The sequence below is a fragment of the Homalodisca vitripennis genome, chromosome 1 (assembly GCF_021130785.1).
Source record: "Homalodisca vitripennis isolate AUS2020 chromosome 1, UT_GWSS_2.1, whole genome shotgun sequence".
Taxonomy (NCBI): Eukaryota; Metazoa; Arthropoda; class Insecta; order Hemiptera; family Cicadellidae; genus Homalodisca; species Homalodisca vitripennis.
Window position 1 is genome coordinate 244,272,826 of NC_060207.1, and position 18,690 is coordinate 244,291,515.

Here is an 18,690-nt window from a genome sequence, read left to right on the forward strand (position 1 = left end):
GTATCCTAAAAATAATGTATTAGACGACGAATTTAACTGCAGTGTTCGCAAAGCACCACTGCTGATAATTCTGAAAATTGTATTTTAAATGATAATGCTAGTTGTAGTGTTACTGCTGTTACTGAAACAACAATTTTATATTCGAATAGCTCCCAAGGTAGAAGTAGAAGATAAAAACCCTGATTTTGATTTATTGGATTCGCATTTTGGGGGGCATTTAATAATCCAACGTATTTTGCTAGTGCTAATAATTAAGCTGATCTTCTTAGTTTCATTGGTGTTCAAGTGCTCTAATGTTGGATTTATCTCTTCATTTTAATCGAGTGAGTGCAACAATATTATAATCTTTAAATATGCTTTGCTAAATATTTCACTATTGATTAAATTAAAACAACCTATCTCACTAACATTGAATGTGCAGGATAGCAGACGATTACAAATTGTTGCTTAAATTGTCTTCTTCTTTTATAGTCATAGACTGTGAAATATAGAGTGTATATTAGCCCAGCACGTCTTTTATGCATGATGCCTACAGTTTGCAATTCGTATGAACTGTGCATGTAAGCTACTTTATCACCGTGTTGCCTGCATGTTGTCTTACATATTTTCTAGATTCAATTTTCTAGGTGTTCAATTCTGAGGTGGACTGAGTAGCTTCAAATTGAACGTCAACTCATTATAAACTGTAGAATAATATTGACACGTATAAATATCCTCAAATAATAAGGTGGGATATATTGGTCTATACAAGATGTCCTTTATTCCGAATAAGCAAACTTGCACTGTTTGCATGAAAACAGTCCTTGATACTGAGAAAGGTTTACAGTGCGATCATAAATGTGATCGATGGTTTCATGCCATGTGCACTGATGTCACGGAGTCCGAATATAATAAATTAGCTAACGACAGCCGTCGAAAATGGAACTGTGGTCGTGCGGATTGCATTGTTGCTGACCAACACCCCACTTCCCTGCTTATCTCTCAGATGGGTGAGATCTTGAAAAGATTGGATAATCTTTCTGGTGTTCCTGCGGATATCACATCCATAAAGAGTGATATCTCTGCAATTAATGCTACCATTTCTTCACTTGAACCACGTATCTTTGATGTGGAGAAACGGGTGGAATCTATGGAAAAGGAGGTAAATTCCTTGCGTTCCATCAAGTCGCAATCTGTGACTGTTGAAGCTATCTTGGAGGAAACAGCTGATCGTACCCGTCGGGCTCACAATGTGCTTGTGTACGGGGCTTCGGAAAGCGATAGTAAGAAATCTGACTTGAGAATCAAATATGACAATGATTTGGCCACTATTCTGATTAAGAAGTTTTGCCATTCGAATGGCCCTCATCATTTCAGAACTACTCGCCTGGGAGGTGCATCTTCTAAGAAACCTAGACCACTCAAAATAATTTTCGAGAATGTTGGCAATGTCACGGAACTTATGAAGAATTTCAACAAGGATGATCTAGACCAGATGTTGTCCGATATCAGCATTTCCCGTGACAGAACTCTTGCCGAAAGGCAGTTCCTGAATAATCTACGAGAGGAGCTCAAAAGCAGAGTGGATGCTGGTGAACCCAACCTCACAATAAAGTACCGCAATGGTGTACCCAAAATTGTTAATGAGGCTCCAAAAAACTAAATTACACTAAGCGCAATGACCTCTCTATCTATTACCAAAATGTAAATGGATTGCGCTCTAAATTACATGTCCTACGGGAAGCGATTGCAACTTGTGTATATGATGTATTAGTACTGACTGAGACCAACCTTCATGAAGATATTGGAAATGAGGAATTGGGTCTGTCAAACTATTCTATCTTCCGTAAGGATCGTTCGGCCAACACCAGTGACAAGTCGTCAGGAGGGGGTGTCCTTGTTGCAGTCGAGTCCTCTATCAGAGCTACCGAAATACACCCTTCAGCTCAGGGTATTGAAACTTTGTTTATTTCCATCAAATCGTCTCTCTCTTCTCGATTGCTAATCAGCGGTGTATATATACCTCCGCAACAGCCTGCCAATTCCTATGCTCAGTATGCCGACATGGTAGATGAGGTGATTGCTTCCGAGCTTGACCATGAGGACATTGTTCTGGTGGGAGATTTCAATTCCCCTGAAACTAACTGGCTGGATCCTAAGCTTGTGGGGGCTACTAGGGCTTCACAATTTATTATCGATATTGCTTCTACTCACCACTTGGCTCAGGTCAACAGAATCTCTAATGCCCGAGGAGTACTTCTTGATCTTGTTTTTAGTTCTCGTTTCCTCCATATGGTGCCAGCTCCTGATCCCCTTTTACCAGTTGAGAATGCCCACCCGGCACTTAGTACTACTATCAATTTTAGAGCTGATTGTAATCATGCCGGTGAGATAACCATCCCTGATTTCCGTAGATGCAACTTGACTGATATCTTCAGGAGGCTTAGCATAAGTATTGGAACCACCTATTTTGATATTGACAATCCTAATGAGTACTTTGACCAATATGTTGATGGCATACACAGGGTCGTACTTGAATCCACCCCATTAAAGACTATTGGTAGACGGAGGTTTCCTTGTTGGTTTTCAGCTGACCTGAGACATCTTGTGGTTAAAAAGAAGATACTTCATAAGATCTATAAAAGTAGCCTTGGACTCAATGATTATAATGAATTTTGCAAGGTTAGAAATCAATGCAAAGCCCTCAGTAGAAAGTGTTATTCTGACTATATAGGCCACATCAATTCTGCAATTCCCACCAACGTTAAGTCTTTCTGGGCTTTTGTGAATAACATGAAGACAAATATTCAGAGTGTAGATGAATATTTTTACGAAGGCAGAAAAGAATCTTCTCCTAAATCAGTATGCAATCTGTTTGCTGCCTTTTTTTCTTCTGTCTTTTCTTCCTCTGATTTGCCACCTTCGCCATTAAACATTGAGTCACCTTTTCATATTTCTACCTGTGTTCTCAGACAAGAAGATGTGAACGCCAAGCTAGCGTCTCTTGATCCTTACAAAGGACCTGGACCTGATGAAATTCCATCTAGTGTTCTAAGATATTGTCATGATTTGCTTGCTCCTCAGCTGACAGTCTTGTTCAACCGTTTGCTTGAACTGGGAATATTCCCGGAGAGGTTGAAATCTAGCTTCATTGTCCCTATCCACAAGTCCTCTGATCTTAAAAACATAAGCAATTACCGTCCTATTGCAATCCAATCAGCTATTGGGAAGGTATTCGAAAGCTTAGTGTTGGACCAGTTGTCTTTTACATTCAAGAGTATAATTTCGAAGGAGCAACATGGCTTTTTGCCTGGAAGGTCCACTTCAACTAACCTTATTCTATACGAAGATTACATCATCTCAGCATTTAGTGACGGACTACAGGTTGACAGTGCATACATTGATTTTGCTAAAGCCTTTGATAGTGTCAACCATGATCACTTGATTTATAAACTCAGAACCTATGGCATAGATGGCTCCTTGTTGAAATGGTTTAACTCCTACCTTATTAACAGGAAACTTGTGGTTAAGTTTGCGGGTGCATTATCTGAACCCTTTCTGGCCAAATCAGGTGTACCCCAGGGATCCCATCTCGGACCCTTTATGTTTAACATCTTTATTAACGACATTGTTAGTGCAATTGGTCTTAAGTGTTTATTATTTGCTGATGACATCAAGGTTTTCTCTGCAATTACGGGTCCAAATGACTGTCAACAACTTCAGGATGGTCTCGACAGGATTGAAAAGTGGTGCTCCCTGAATTGCATGAGGTTGAATGTAAGCAAGTGTGCAGTTGTTACATTTCATCGTTCAGCTGACCCTGTTATGATCGAGTATAAGCTGTGTGGTACTGTGTTACCAAGAAAAACTCAGGTAAAGGACCTTGGTGTAATTTTCTCGGCTGATTTACGGCCGGACAAACACATTGACCATATTTGCAACAGAGCCTCTAGAACACTAGGCTTCATAATCCGCACTTCTAGAAATGGCCTTAGCACCAGAGCCTTGATGTCCTTGTACACTGCACTTATCCGCTCCATCCTGGAATATTGCTGTGTTGTTTGGGCCCCTTATCAAGTTGATGATACAGATCGATTAGAGAAGATCCAGAGACGCTTTTTGCGGATAATAGGAGTTAGGCTGGGCTATGATTATATGGCAGCACCTGTTGACACAATAGCGGAGTCTCTTGGGCTGTTGTCCCTTTCTGTGCGAAGACAACTTGCTGATGCTGTCTTCCTGCGTAAACTTCTCACCGGGCAGGTTGACTGTGATGATCTTCTTTCAAGGATTAGTTTCCGCATCCCTGGATCAACCAGATCTCGAGACTTGTTTTTTTTTTTCGTCACCAGTACTCCACATCCTACGCCTACCATAGTTGTCTGCCTAGACTCCAAAGAAGAGGAAATGCACTGTCTTCGGGGCTGGGATATGATTTCTTCTTTGATTCTGAATCAGCATTAAGAAGACTTTTTAAGTTATAAACTACTTACTAATATTTATTCTTACTTGTTATTGTGTACCAATTAGTCTTGATCATATGTTTACCATATCATGCACTTATTAACATTATTTATTGCGTCCAGTTCACATCTAAGTTTGTGATTTGTAGATTAATTGGTCATTGTTGTTGCTTATATAGTTATTATTAAATATTGTCATATGTTATGTTATTGTTTAAATTATTTATATTGTTGTTAACTTATTTATTTTTATCACTGTTAAATTTATCACACACATCAAATTATTGAATTTTTATCTATTTATTATTGTTAAAATATCATTATTATTGTTATTATTATTATTATTGTTATTGTTATTGTTTCTAACTTATTTATTTATACATTGTTAAATTTGATGCTTTTTTCTGTTAGTGTAACAACATAAGTAAATTGGTTGAGCAGTGTATATGGTGAGAAGTGATAGGTGGCGCCTTTATAGGGTCACAAAATTAAGTGAAATTGTTTGGTCCTGTGTGGAACTTCTTTACTAATTGGATTAGTTCGGAGCAGAATAAAGTGCTTGGTGGCGCCTTTAAAGTTCCACATACAGAAATTCAAATGTGGGAAAGTTCTCCTAAAACTGATCGTAATTTATGTCCAATTGTTAGTTGCTTTTTGTTACTATTTAATTTACTCGTTATTGTTATGGATTTTAGTCGTTTTTTGATATTCTTATCAATGTATCTGTCACTTATTTAGACTATCTTGGTAAATTCTCATTGATATAATATAATTAATAAGTAGTAGTCAAGTATTCTTGAGTCTATAATTTGTTATTGAATGGAAATGGTGTAACCGTTGATACAATAAATAAAATAAAATAAAATAAAAAAATAAAAACGATCTAAAAAATCTGCCTAACACATCAAAAATATAGGACTGTGATTATTTTACAATCTAAGTGTATTTATCCAGATAAGACCAGGTTTACCAGCAAAAGTATTTTATTAATCGTTTATAAAATGAACAATAACAATAAAGATAGTGGTTATATATTCGAATTGGTTATATAGACGCATTGAAGCAAATTTTCAGATAAAGTGTGAGTTTTCGAGCGAATGCTATTTACGTTCTGATACAGTCCTGCAAGTGTATAGGGTTTACCGTGGGAAGCAACTCGTTTTTTGACTGCGTAATCTTAGGAATACCAGTTAAGTATCTTATGGTCAAGTTGACTTCACCTTCCTTCAAACGGCGTGATAGTTCCTTCCTCAAGTGATCCAGATGGGCCAACTCCTGTTTAGTCTTGTCTCTGGCCAAACTTATGTTTGAGAAGTCTGGACCTAGTCCTCGAATGACATCTTTAGTGCAAGCTTTCAAAATCTTGTTAACTCTTTCTGCGCAACCAATAATAACCTTAAGAGGTCTGGGCTTTGAAGCTGATCCTTTACCCACACGAAAAAATCTCAAGCTGCTCGAATTGCTGTTTGGGTCAGCTGATGACAAAATAGCCTCAATATTACGCTTGTCACTCTCACGTTTTTCATTTGGATTTGTCATAAGGCTTTCAGGTAGACCAAATATCATTATATTTGTAAAGAACATTGGGAATGTAAATAAATAAATAAACACAAAAGGCTGTTTTTATTGCGTCCCTGCAAGGTTTTTGGAAAAAGGTAGCCTACTTCTGAAAATGCATTTGTTGGTTATGACAGGAAAAATATTTAAAGATTTTCACAATATGAGAAAAGTTCTGAGCGTATTGTTAACGCAAGTCTCGCGTTATGAGAAACACTGTACCGTACTTGGCAAAATCGATTTTGCTCTTCACCAACAGTTTGGAAACGAAATACACTATTGGCACAAGGTTTAAACCAGTGTTGCTCTCGTAATTAAGTTCTTTGGTGCTCGTGAATTAGTCCTTCGGGCCTCTGAAAGCTAGGTCTTTGGATCTTTAGCTAATAGCAATCCTGGATAGGAAAAGACGAGTTATTTTTCAAAACCAACAAGTAATGGGTTTATGGAAATAATATATAAATAAGATTGTTTCAACAATTGTCTATGAGTTAAAAGAAAGAAAATACTATTCAATAAGTGTTCATTTGACCCCCGACACAACTCGCCATGACCAATTGACTTTTATTAATCGCTATATCTTCGCTTATGTTTTTGAGGGTGGAAACAACGCTGGCTCCGAAATAGCAGACTTGGTCTTGAAAACACTTTCATCACTAGACATTTCTATTGAAGATATGAGGGATCAATCGTGTGAAAATGCCTCAAATATGTCAGTGGTGTATTCGAGATCGCAAGCCCAACCCTTACGTCACGACCCTTGCATATTATCTTCCGTGTTCGCACACTCCTTGAATCTGGTAGGCACATACACAGCTATCAGCTTGAATCTTCAAGAAACTAAACTGTTTATGCTTATGCAAAAGTTATATATTTATTTTAGCACATCAACCTCAAAATGATCAATGATTGAGACTACGATAAAAGATAGAAATATCTAGAAAAAAGTATGTCTAAGAGCCTTAATATAATAAGATAACAGCATTGACCTTGGGAGTTATTTGGAATTTATACAGATCTCATAAAGAGCATTTACATTGTACAAGGCTTATGAGAAAGGTTTGATCAGTATGAAACAAAGGCCATGGAGCTGTGAAAAATAAGGCTGCCGCCTACGATTTAAATTCTAAAAGGACAAAACAGAGAAAAACAGTTTGTGGCGAATCTGGTTATAATAATATCACCAGATTATAATGAGACACGACATGATTGTCAATACGTTTTAATCGATACAATTTTTGGTAAGCTATACAACATATCAAAAATGTATTTCGAGCGCAATGAAGCATTTGTGTCATATATAATTATATATTCTTCATCGGGATACAAATATCAAATGGCACTTGAAATACTTTAGATAGAAAGTAAATTAAAACGGAATTAGACAGAAAGTAGACGCTTTTTGATGGAATATAGTTGTTGGTGGTACAGTATATATTTTCTTGATCAGTGCACAAGGCAAACTCAGATATGGAACTGCAAATTCCTTAAACAGAAAGTCAATCTGAACAGACAGAATATGACACGTTTGGGTCAAATTAGGTTTTTGAGACTTACATATATGAATTAAATTTCTCTTATACATGATTTTCCACAGTCAAAATGCTTCCGATCATTGTTACAAAGAGAATAGACGAAACAGCGCTAACTTGTAATGGCTATTGCACAGAGGACTTAGTTATGGAGTGCTGTAGTATACAAGGAAGGGAGATTGTATTGCAGCAGAACACATAATATTGGAACATCAGTAACTTAATAATCATATGGTACACAACAAGCTCTACGTCAAGCGAAGGCCGCTGATGTCATGTTGGTATACACACACAAAATGATTGTATATATTGAATCCACATTGTTGCTGCTGAACTACACTTCAAAACTTCTGTTATAACTGTAGTGTGGTGTGGTGTTATATATATATATATATATATATATATATATATATATATATATATATAGTCATGGAGTTTACTCTGATATTTATTCTATCAATTCTTTCCTAATTACTGACTCGTTTCCCGCCATGAATTTGTGTGCCCTAAATATCTAGGGGATATTCTACTTTTTAAAGCATTTTAGTTTTGTCTCGACCTTAAGTTTTGAGCTGTGTATATTTTATATGTCTTTCCTGCTACTACAGTTCTTGCTAAAAGCAAATCTTCATTATTATACATATATTACAACCATCCACTTACTCTTCTTACAACAGGTTTTAAGCATTTTTTTAAGTTATCATGTTATTGGGTATCAAATATGTTTGTTCTCTTAGGACAAGAAAATTACACTTAGTCATAAAAGGATTTTTGCATTGCTTCAGGACAGGATATTCTGGATGGATAGGGCCGCCTCCTCTCGAGATCTATAAGGAAGGATTTTAAACATTAATCTCAGTCATGTCTCCTTGGAAAAAGGAAATGCCAGCTCCGTATAACCTCTCCAGTCAAAGTGGACACGCCCTTTTGTTTAAGCTAGCAACAGCCTTTAACAACTAGGGAACCACGCCAACTCCAACATCCATCCCCCGCAGTAGACTAGACCTATCGATTTACCCTTGCAACATAATATTTTGACTCTTGCGTTTAATAATCCATAGGAATACCCATATTTAAGTAAAACATCAGTCTTTGCTGTACTCAGAGTAGGTTCAAGTGGAATGTATAAACCAGCCAGAAGTGAACCATCCTGGTCTCAACTAACTCTCGCCTAATACACAAATATATTAGTAAAAGACACAAAACAACATACAGACAGAAGTGATTAATTAGGCTCGCAGGATTTCACTGAATGTCTGCCACAATATGTCAATGTTTGTCATCCACGGCTGGTCTAATAGTCACGCACCCAATACTATTTCAAATCTTTGATTAGAAATAAATTAATCTGATACATCTTTAAGTTTTAGCTGGTTAAACATACATGTAACTTGAATGTGAAGCGTCAGATTTCATTGTGCAACAAATAAAAATTCTTGCTTGTTTAAATCTAAGTTCCATTACTGAGTGAAGAATGACTTGAACTTGCAGTTTGTCCTTATACTGTAGTTTCTGACGATGCTTACTGTACAGGCTCTGACGTATTTGGCATGATGGAATAACGATGTAATAAAGTACAACTAGGACTTGTTAATGTTCCCAAAATTAAATTGATACATTTATATAATATGGACAAAGTGATGTAAGGGATTTATTTCCCCAGGGGTGTTCACTTCTAGCTGGTTTATACCTTCTAGTTAATCTACACTGGCTACAGCAAAACGGATGATACTTAAATCTGAGGAACCCTTTGGATGTCCACGATCGGCACATCACATGGCAAATGTACAAGGTCTAGATTACTGCAGAGGATGACTGTTGTAGTTGACAAAATGTAGCCCTACAGTATGTAACTGTAATTTAAAAAAATATATAAAATTACACACCATTTTAATAATATACAATAAATAATATTGTATTAATGTATGTATACAAAGTAAACATTTATATTAAAAGGTGTACACAGATGCAAGAAAATTTACAAACATTTCAAACTATTTTTTCAAGAGTACTAACAATTTTTTTTTGCCAATGTACTATGAAGATCATTCTAACATTAAGTTGCTTTAGCAAATAAAAAAATACACATAACTCTTATACCCTATATTTATCATGCACATTTGAAAGAGTAACTCTTAAATTATTTGTTAATATACGTATTACATTCATTAATGATTGAATATAATTCTGTCGCCTATCCACTCAACGATTACAGTGGTAATGTGTAACACCACTCCATTGATTGCCTTATTTGTTTAACTTTAACATAAGAAATTCATGTTTTATTACCAATAACCAAGTAGATAAAAATATCGCCACCATCTTCATGGTAGCGGATAAGAAACAGCTGGTCGAATTCTCTTTGTTTTGAGTTCATCAGTTCAAAGTTTGTGCACAAACATTTACAATATGCAAGTTTCCCAGTCACAGTTTAATTAATATACTAGAAATTAACTTTCATCTCCTTCCTTAGTATTATGATTGATTTGTTCAGCAAGGTCATCACTACTCTCCATGATCCTTTCTCTGGCATCAGCCACTTCACTTTTCCTCCTGAAAATTTGTTTGTTCTTCACGAAACAACTGGTACTATATTTAACTGCAGTATATCTCATATGTCTTTTACATGCACAAAACACAATTCACAATGAATTTCCATCGATTGCAGTGTTTTGTTTACGAAAAGAAATCTAATGATGTTATGTACTTCACAGTTGGTGGGAGATTTGATTGAAGCAACCAGTTTATAGCGCTTAGAGTGGCATAGCGACATTCAATTACACTGCCACATGCATAACGATCACACACAGCACCAGATTCCAGATTGCTAGATATTATCTATCTCTACCTGTTCGGCAACTTACTGTCCGAACAACCTTTGAACATTATATAGCTTTTGGCGTTAGCAAATAAGAAAATATTTAAAACTACAATGGAAATTTGGCTATGATCTAAGTTTATGTGGTATGGACAATACCATGTAACCTTAGCAAAGCTGAAATAACTGGATAAAAGATGGTGTTAAAATTATAGAGTAATTCAAACTGAATTGAGCCCTCTCAAACAGATAATTCCTCAACTTTTCAAAAATTTAAATATTAGCAACATATTTTATTACAGTTGAAATCTTATTATTCCATATTAATCTGGGTCCTTGGTTATTGGAGAATGAGAATTTGAAATAATTAGGGATCAGAATATGTTCATAACTAGTATAGAAGTTATGGGTGACCTTTGCGAATCATTTGGGTATTTATGGTATAGGACATAACATGATAAATCAGGATTGAAAGTAACGCTATAACATCATCTATCCGAAAATGCTCCCTACAAATTTCACCTAGATGAATACTCAACACTCTCTCAGGAGAACAAAAACTATCTTGAAATTATCCTGAGAGGTAACCAAAAAATTAATAATTCCCAAAACATTATTTTATAGGTCATAAGATGTGTGCATATAGACAAAAAAATTTTAATTTACACAGCAAATTCACATGATACGTACTGTCAGATATGTCTTTCTGAAAATCTTGTAACTGCTCATAATAACAATGCCTCAACTGAAAAGGAAAAATCCACAATATTGTCAAGAAGGAAAGGAAAAAATTTCATGTTTTTTTCAACAAATAAGAGGGAATGAGAACAGACTTACGATGCTCTCCTATTAGTCAAGAATAACTCCATAATTCTGTTTCATATTATTTTATTATTGCAAATATACATATCATTATAAAAAACTTCAATTAACAGGCAATATTGTCAGTATTATCCTAACATAACATTTAAAATTGTAGAAGAATATAAACAAGTTTAAAACAATCTATAAATAACATTTACAAACAAGTAGAGTATGTTTCCTAACAGTGGCGGATAGCCTTAACGTTTCTAGTTCTATTGGTAAATCAATAGATAACACAGTTAACCCCAATCCAATAAATAAAAGGAGACAATAAAACTTGAATAGTAATTTAAGCAAATGCATTAAAATTATAAGTCAACAACCAGGTACGTAGATGGCCTCACTGAGGAAATAAATTACTAATTTAACTCAATCAATGAGTAAGTAAAGTCTGTTAATAAGAAGCTCATGACATTTTTTGTCTGAAAATCTTGAGTAATGGATTATTTTGCAGGTATAACACAGCTCATTAGTGAACTCACTCTCTCTATGTATACAGGGTGTTTCAAAAAGGACTTTACAACTTTGAAAATCTATATAAATTTATTCAAAAAAAATGTACAGAGCTGGTTTTAGTGGTTTAAAGGGAAACACATAAAACGTGTTTTCCTTTCAAACAACACTAAATTTTGACTCGCATAGTTCGCTAGTGCAGAATCTCACCGCAACATGTGATAACAGCAGTTATATTAAAGATGGGTGCCTTTACTGGAATGGAGTGTGCTAGCTGTGTGTTTTGGTTTGAAGAATCAATGGCGGTTACAGCAGTTCAGTGTAATTTTTGTGTCAAGTACGCTAAAGATCCTCCTAGTTGGCCTACAATTTATGAGTGGTATAAATGTTTTGTAGAAACGGGGTAGTCAGTAAAACATAAGAAATCATCAGGTCGTCCACACATCTGACGAAGCCGTTGAGCATGTGAGACAAAGTTTTGTCAACACCCGACGAAATCAACTCCACGTCTTGTGAGCTGCAAGTCTCATATACAACGGTTTGGCGTGTGATGAAAAAATGTTTGAATTTTGAAACCGTACAGATTGTAGTTTTTTCAAGCAATTAAAGACAATGATTAGATTGCCCGGAAGAACTTCTGTGCTCATATGTTAAATCGATTGGATGATGATGAGTATATCTTGGACAACATAATCTTTTCTGATTACTCGTGTTCTCACAAATGTGGCAACGTTAACTCACATAACTGTAGGATTTGGGGCAATGAAAATCCACACAAAACAATGCAACATGCTCGAGATAGCCTTAACCTGAACATGTTTTGAGCATTAAGCAAGAAGAAAATGTACGGCCCGCTTTTTCTAAGAAAGAACAATCAATAGAGTAGTGTACCTGAATATGTTGCAACAACTTTTAATACCGCAGATCAATGAGAATGATCAAGAACAAGAAAACACGCTGCCGCTGAGCAAATTACACCTGCAATGTTAACGTGAGTTTGGGAAGAAATCGACTACCGGTGGGATGTCTGCAAGTTAAGCCACATAGAACATCCTTAGTTTAAGTATAAAATACTTGATGTGTTTCCCTTAAAATAATACTAAAACCAGCACTGTACCTTTTTTGAATAAATTTATATGAATTCTCAAATTTGTGAGTCCTTTTTGAAACACCATACACACACACACACACACACACATATATATATATATATATGTAATAATATGTATATATATATATGTAATATATATATATATATATATATATAAAAGTTTAGTGTCGTTGACTTGAATTACATATATGACTAACATAATATACATGATATACAATAAATACATTATAATCATCGGAAAATACAACAAAATGGATTAACTAAAACAACATAGCCTTAACAAAAAATAAAACATGCTTTATACATCCTACAGCTAACATGAAATAAAATCTTAAAAGAAAATTCAGGCTAAGTGTCTACATATATATACAATTCATTTCAAGAAGAATTGAAGATAAATTGTTAAGATGAAAGTTTTATAATTTGAATGAACTAACGTTACCATTTTGTATTTACATTTTAAAATTAATATTAGTATTTAGTTTTATTGTGATGACGCTATTCTTTGTTCCTTGTATAATTGAATACAGTGGTTTGACTATTGACTAATAAAGGTGAACAAAATATCTCCAAATTTGTCACTCAGGAGTTCTATTCTAGTGAAATGTAAATTTTAGAATACGGGGTTACGTAATATATTATATTCATTAAATAAATCCGACATTCTTCTTCATCAATGGTATCTTAAAATTTTTTCAGGCAGGAGTGGGAAGTTATCCTCTGTCGTAAAACTCAAAAACAATAAAATGAATTACGTGTACTTTTAAAACCATCGACATTAGTAATCCATTTATTAAAAGTTTTCTTAAAGAAAACATAATGTTTTTAATTATAGACCTTACAAATTAACCTCAAAGTCACTGGACTATCTGAGTGACACCATGTCAGAAGGAAGTTTACTTTTTCTGTATCTATTAACAATTCTAATTTTTTTACATTTGGCTTTGTAGAAACAACATTTAGGTGATTGTGAACTCAAAACACACTATTTTTGTCTGGCCATGACAATCCTTATTATTTGTAATCACCATTTAACTGCAAATAAACAAAAATGCAGCCAAGTAATTTATTGTTTAGGTTATATATGCTGTGTCCGTCTCAGTTTAAATAGATTTCCAAATCACAGAATTTAAGTTGGGGATCGTCTCTAAATTACCAAATGCCGCAAGGGTGGGGGGGGGTTTCCAGGAGCAGCATTACGTACCGTTACTTGGGCAGTTGGGAGTTTTGAAACTATTACACATCAACAATTAGCGTGGTTCGCTCTCAAAATTAGCCTGGTTCTCTCCAAAGATTTTAAAATTTGACTTATATTTTCCCCCATACAAGCAAACTTAAAGAAGTATGTTGAATTTAATTATGATTGTATTGTTTTGTGAGTTGCAAGATGTTCCAATAAATTTGTTTTACGACAACAGTGCTTTCTGCAGATTTCACAAATATTTCTATTTACGTGTTTAATGAGAAGCGTTTTCTTTGAAAATGACGTTCCGCAATTGTCACAAATATAGAGTTGTATCAAATGAGCAGAGTTAAAATGTACTTCCAATGCTTGTTTTCCATTGAAGCTCTGATCACAACTATCACATTTTAACGGTTTTAAATTATTGTGCATTAACTTTAAATGGGTTTTTAAATTTGACCTCTGATAAAAACATTTCTTGCATAAATCACATTTAAATTGCTTTTCACCAGTATGTATCTTTTTATGCAATGTCAATCTGCTTAGAAGTGTAAACCTTTTCCCACAAGTTTCACATTCATGAAGTTTAATCCCATTATGTGCAAAATTGTGGAATTTCAATTCACTCCTTGTGTAGTACGATTTATCGCATAATCTGCAAGAAAAACGCTTTTCTACGTTACCGTGTGTCCGAAAGTGAGCCTTTAAATGACTCCTCTGGCGAAAAGACTTTCCACATTTCTCACAACTGAATGGTCTTTCTCCAGTATGTTGCATTTGATGCAGCTTCAAAAGGGCGTTTGTCGCAAAATATTTGTGACAAATGTCGCATCCAAAATTCTTTACCCTATCATGTAACATTTTATGTCTTATTAAAGATATCTCTCCTGAGAAAGCTTTCTTACAAATGTCACAAACAAATTCCCTTTCTCTGGTATGGGATTTTATATGCTGTAAGAGTTGACATTTTTGAATAAACGATTTATCACATATTTCACAAGCAAATGGTCTTCTTGCAGTAGAATGTGTGAATAGATGTCTCCTCAGAGTGCATTTTTGAATAAATGCTTTCTCACAAATGTCACATTTATGAGGTTTAATGCCGGTATGAATGAGTTGGTGAACAACCAATCGGCCTTTTTCATTAAAAACTTTTTTACACGTACTACACTCATGATGCTTTTGTTTCACTTCTCTGTGATGTGTGTATTTGTGACGTAGGAAAGAGGTTTTTACACTGAAGAGTTTATTACACAAGTCACACGAGAAAAATATACCTTTGTGATTTAATTTGTGCATATTGAGAGCATTTTTTCTGGTAAACGTCCTTTCACATTCAGAACATGTAAACAGTTTGTTTGTTTTGTTATTCAAGATATGCTCATCAGGTACTTGAGGCAAATCAATGGGTGCAGCAATGCTATCACTGTCCAAGGCACCTATGTTGCTGTCATTGTCTGGAAGGAGTCCTTCATTATCCACAGACTGACAGTGGTCACTGCAATCTTTAACAGGCTCTTCAATCTGAAACAAACATTCTCTCACAAACACTGGAAATTCATAATGTTTTAAAAGAAAATTCTCGACCTTGGTTCTAGTTGAACTATATCTCATAATTTTAACATTATGAAAAGAAGAAGAAAGAAATTTAATTCTTAAAGACAGTAATACATTTGATTTGTTTCTTGTTTGACAGTCAAACCGAAAAATAATCCTCTTGAAAATATTCTTTTCAAATTTGAACAAAGTACAAAAAAAGATGTTAAAAACAAAATAGAATATAACACAGCCTTTCTCGTGCTCAGTCTGACCTAAAGACAAAACACACGTAATAATATTTAAAATATAACATATTATACTGTAACAAAAAAATAAACAAAAATAGCATTTATATTAATAACATAAACTTTAAATTTCTTTAAGAAAAATACAGGGCCTCGGAAGCAGAGCTTGTAATGAGGTTCCATCTTTGAATTTAAAATAAATATTTTAGATCGTTTTTTACTATTATACTTTCTTGATGGACTCCCTATACTTAAACTCTAATCAGAACTATTTATATAAACATTACAAAAAACAGAATATAATGATCAAAGTTGTGCTACAGTAATAAAAGAAAAGAAAAATACATAGGCTAAAAACATACATACATACTCTCAGACAGCACGCATACATACATCTGCATTTTTATACTTAAGGGAACTGTACCATCTACGAGGGGAGGGGAGAGGAATGTTTTTTTTAGTGGGTAGGTCTGCCAGTCTGGCAGGAATCCCACACTACCGCCACGTATATCTGCCGGAAGATGGACGGCGGAGTTTAGCGATGGCGGTGTGTTTTGAAGATCTTTTTTCAAGCCTCTACATAAAAAAAAGGGAACTGTACATTTCCAGGACAAAAAAAGGAATATTAATACATGCATATGTTATAATACAAACATTTAAAGTCAAATAACATAATTTATCACAAAAATTAAGTAAGGAAGTATGCGAAAAATAAAATTTAGTAATTTATGTAATAGTTACAAGTAAATTTCATTATTATTTTAACTAAAAAGCCAAAATCTCAATTTAAAAATAAATTCTGTTTTTTGTACTCGAGTTCCTTATAGCATAAGACACGTAGTTAAAAAGTCTATGTGTCAAAAATGAATAAGTTTTGATAAAATAAGTTTTTTCAGGTTTTGGAAAAAAAAATTATCAGCATGTCTCAATTTTAATCTCTTCATCACACCTCGCTAAAAATTCCCACTTCTATCATAAAATATATTTAGCACTTTGTATACATATATATATAAATATCTCAATGGGAGTATTTTTAATTGATTAAATAAAGGAAGTGATTGATCTCTAATATTAATACTGCGTTTCAAAATAATTCTTATAAAGTGTTTTTGAATTGTAATTAAATGTTTTAAACATGAACCTTAAGCACTCCCCCTCCCCCAAACATACAAAGCCATACTACAATCTATACAAGTGAAAAGTATAGACTTTTCAATAGCTCATTATTACACATTTTTCTTAGAAAGCAAAAAAGTCTTATTACATTGATTAATTTAGAATTTAAATTTGTTATATGTTTATCTATGAAAATTCTTTGTCGAGTCTTATTCCTAGATATTTAATCTGCACTTCCTCTAATATTTCACAGCAATCTAAATTGCATTTTATATTATCACATAGACATTTGTATATTATTTTATTTTCAAAAGTTGGATAACCTCGTAAACAAAAATGCATGAAACTTATTTTACCAGGACTCAGGGCCATATTATTTTCAGTAAACCACCCTTTCAGAGCTTCTAAATCCTTATTCATAGCGCACTCTATATCAGTTGCAAGTTTTCTGTGTAACATAGACCTGTATCATCAGCAAACAATGTAACCTGTCCCCTAACATATGCATTACAAAGATCATTATATATATTAGGAACAATAATGCTCCCAATACAGAACCTTGAGGTACTTCTTATTTAACTACTCCAAATCCAACAAGGGCACCATTAATTCTTACACACTGTTTTCTCCCTGTTAGGTAACTTTGAAACCATACAAGCACAATTCCTCTTATACCACAATCATGCAGTTTTTTCAATAGAGTTTTGTGATTGACAGTATCACAAGCTTTAGTAATATCTAAAAATAAACCACAACACTTTTTCCCTTATTAATCCCCTTAGAAACTTTATCCTTAAAATTTACTAGAGCCAGTTCTGTATTTAATCCCTGTCGAAAACCACATTGATTTTGATTAAAAAACCCTATTGAATCAAGGTAACAGATTAATTTATTCTTTGTTACTTTTCAATCACTTTAGAGAATGATGATAACAAGGATATCGGTCTGTAATTACTGAAATTTTACATGTCTTATAGATAGGAATCACTACTGACTCTTTAAGTCTCTATGGAAAGACACTCCAGTTAAAAATGTGTAGTAGTAATATTTAAAATATTTGTGATTTTACTTTTTTTATTGTCATTGAACTTATACCATCCAATCCAGGACTTAAAAGCATTGAATCTCTTGAAGAGAATTTTAAAAATATACGCTTTATTTCAAGTGAATCAAAAATATCGGGTTTTATATTATTCACTCTAAATTTATCGACAATAGTTAAAAAGTATTGATTAAATATATTCAAAATTTCTAAAGAATCTTCCTTAACAATATTTTCCACTTCCAGTACTATATTAAAATATTGTTTTTCCTTATGACCAGTTACTTTGTTTAGTATTTTCCAAGTTTTTTGGGAGTCAAAAAGATTTTTGTAATAATTATTTTTAAGTCATCTTATGTCTGCATGTAATTTTTTTCTAAAACTTCTATAAGCCTGTTTAATGTTTTCGTTATTAGGACATGTTTTTGTTTTACTATACAGTAAACTTTTAACACAAATACGTTTACAAATACAATCACATATCCATGGTTTTAATTTTTTAAATTGTTTACGCGTAAATTTCTGTTTTATCTTTCCTTTACGCAACAAAATGCTCAATTGTAAAATTTCAATAAACTTGTTAAAAGCGCATGAGGCATTCCGTTGACCATAGACATCAGCCCATTCCACAGTTTCGAGAAGGTTGCCTAAACGGTCATAGTCTACTCAGTAGGTAGGACAAGTTGCGGCAGAGACAGCGAGACATGTCTTGAATGTCTTTCTAGTGCACATATTCATCTAGGGTGTAGAAGGATATTAATGTCCACCAGTCATTCAGTAATGCCTTCAGC

General features: G+C 34.0%; 1 protein-coding gene across 2 annotated transcripts in view; it reads right to left on the bottom strand.

Moving 5' to 3' along the window:
* Positions 1-11,217: 11,217 nt before the first annotated feature.
* LOC124353217 (zinc finger protein OZF-like) overlaps positions 11,218-18,690 on the bottom strand; it is a 29,121-nt gene continuing 21,648 nt past the window's right edge. For both annotated transcript variants that reach the window (XM_046803115.1, XM_046803116.1), the window contains one exon: positions 11,218-15,481. In XM_046803115.1, the coding sequence (XP_046659071.1) occupies positions 14,132-15,481 (1,350 nt within the window). In that variant the 3' untranslated portion in view covers positions 11,218-14,131. The remainder of the gene's footprint in view (positions 15,482-18,690) is intronic.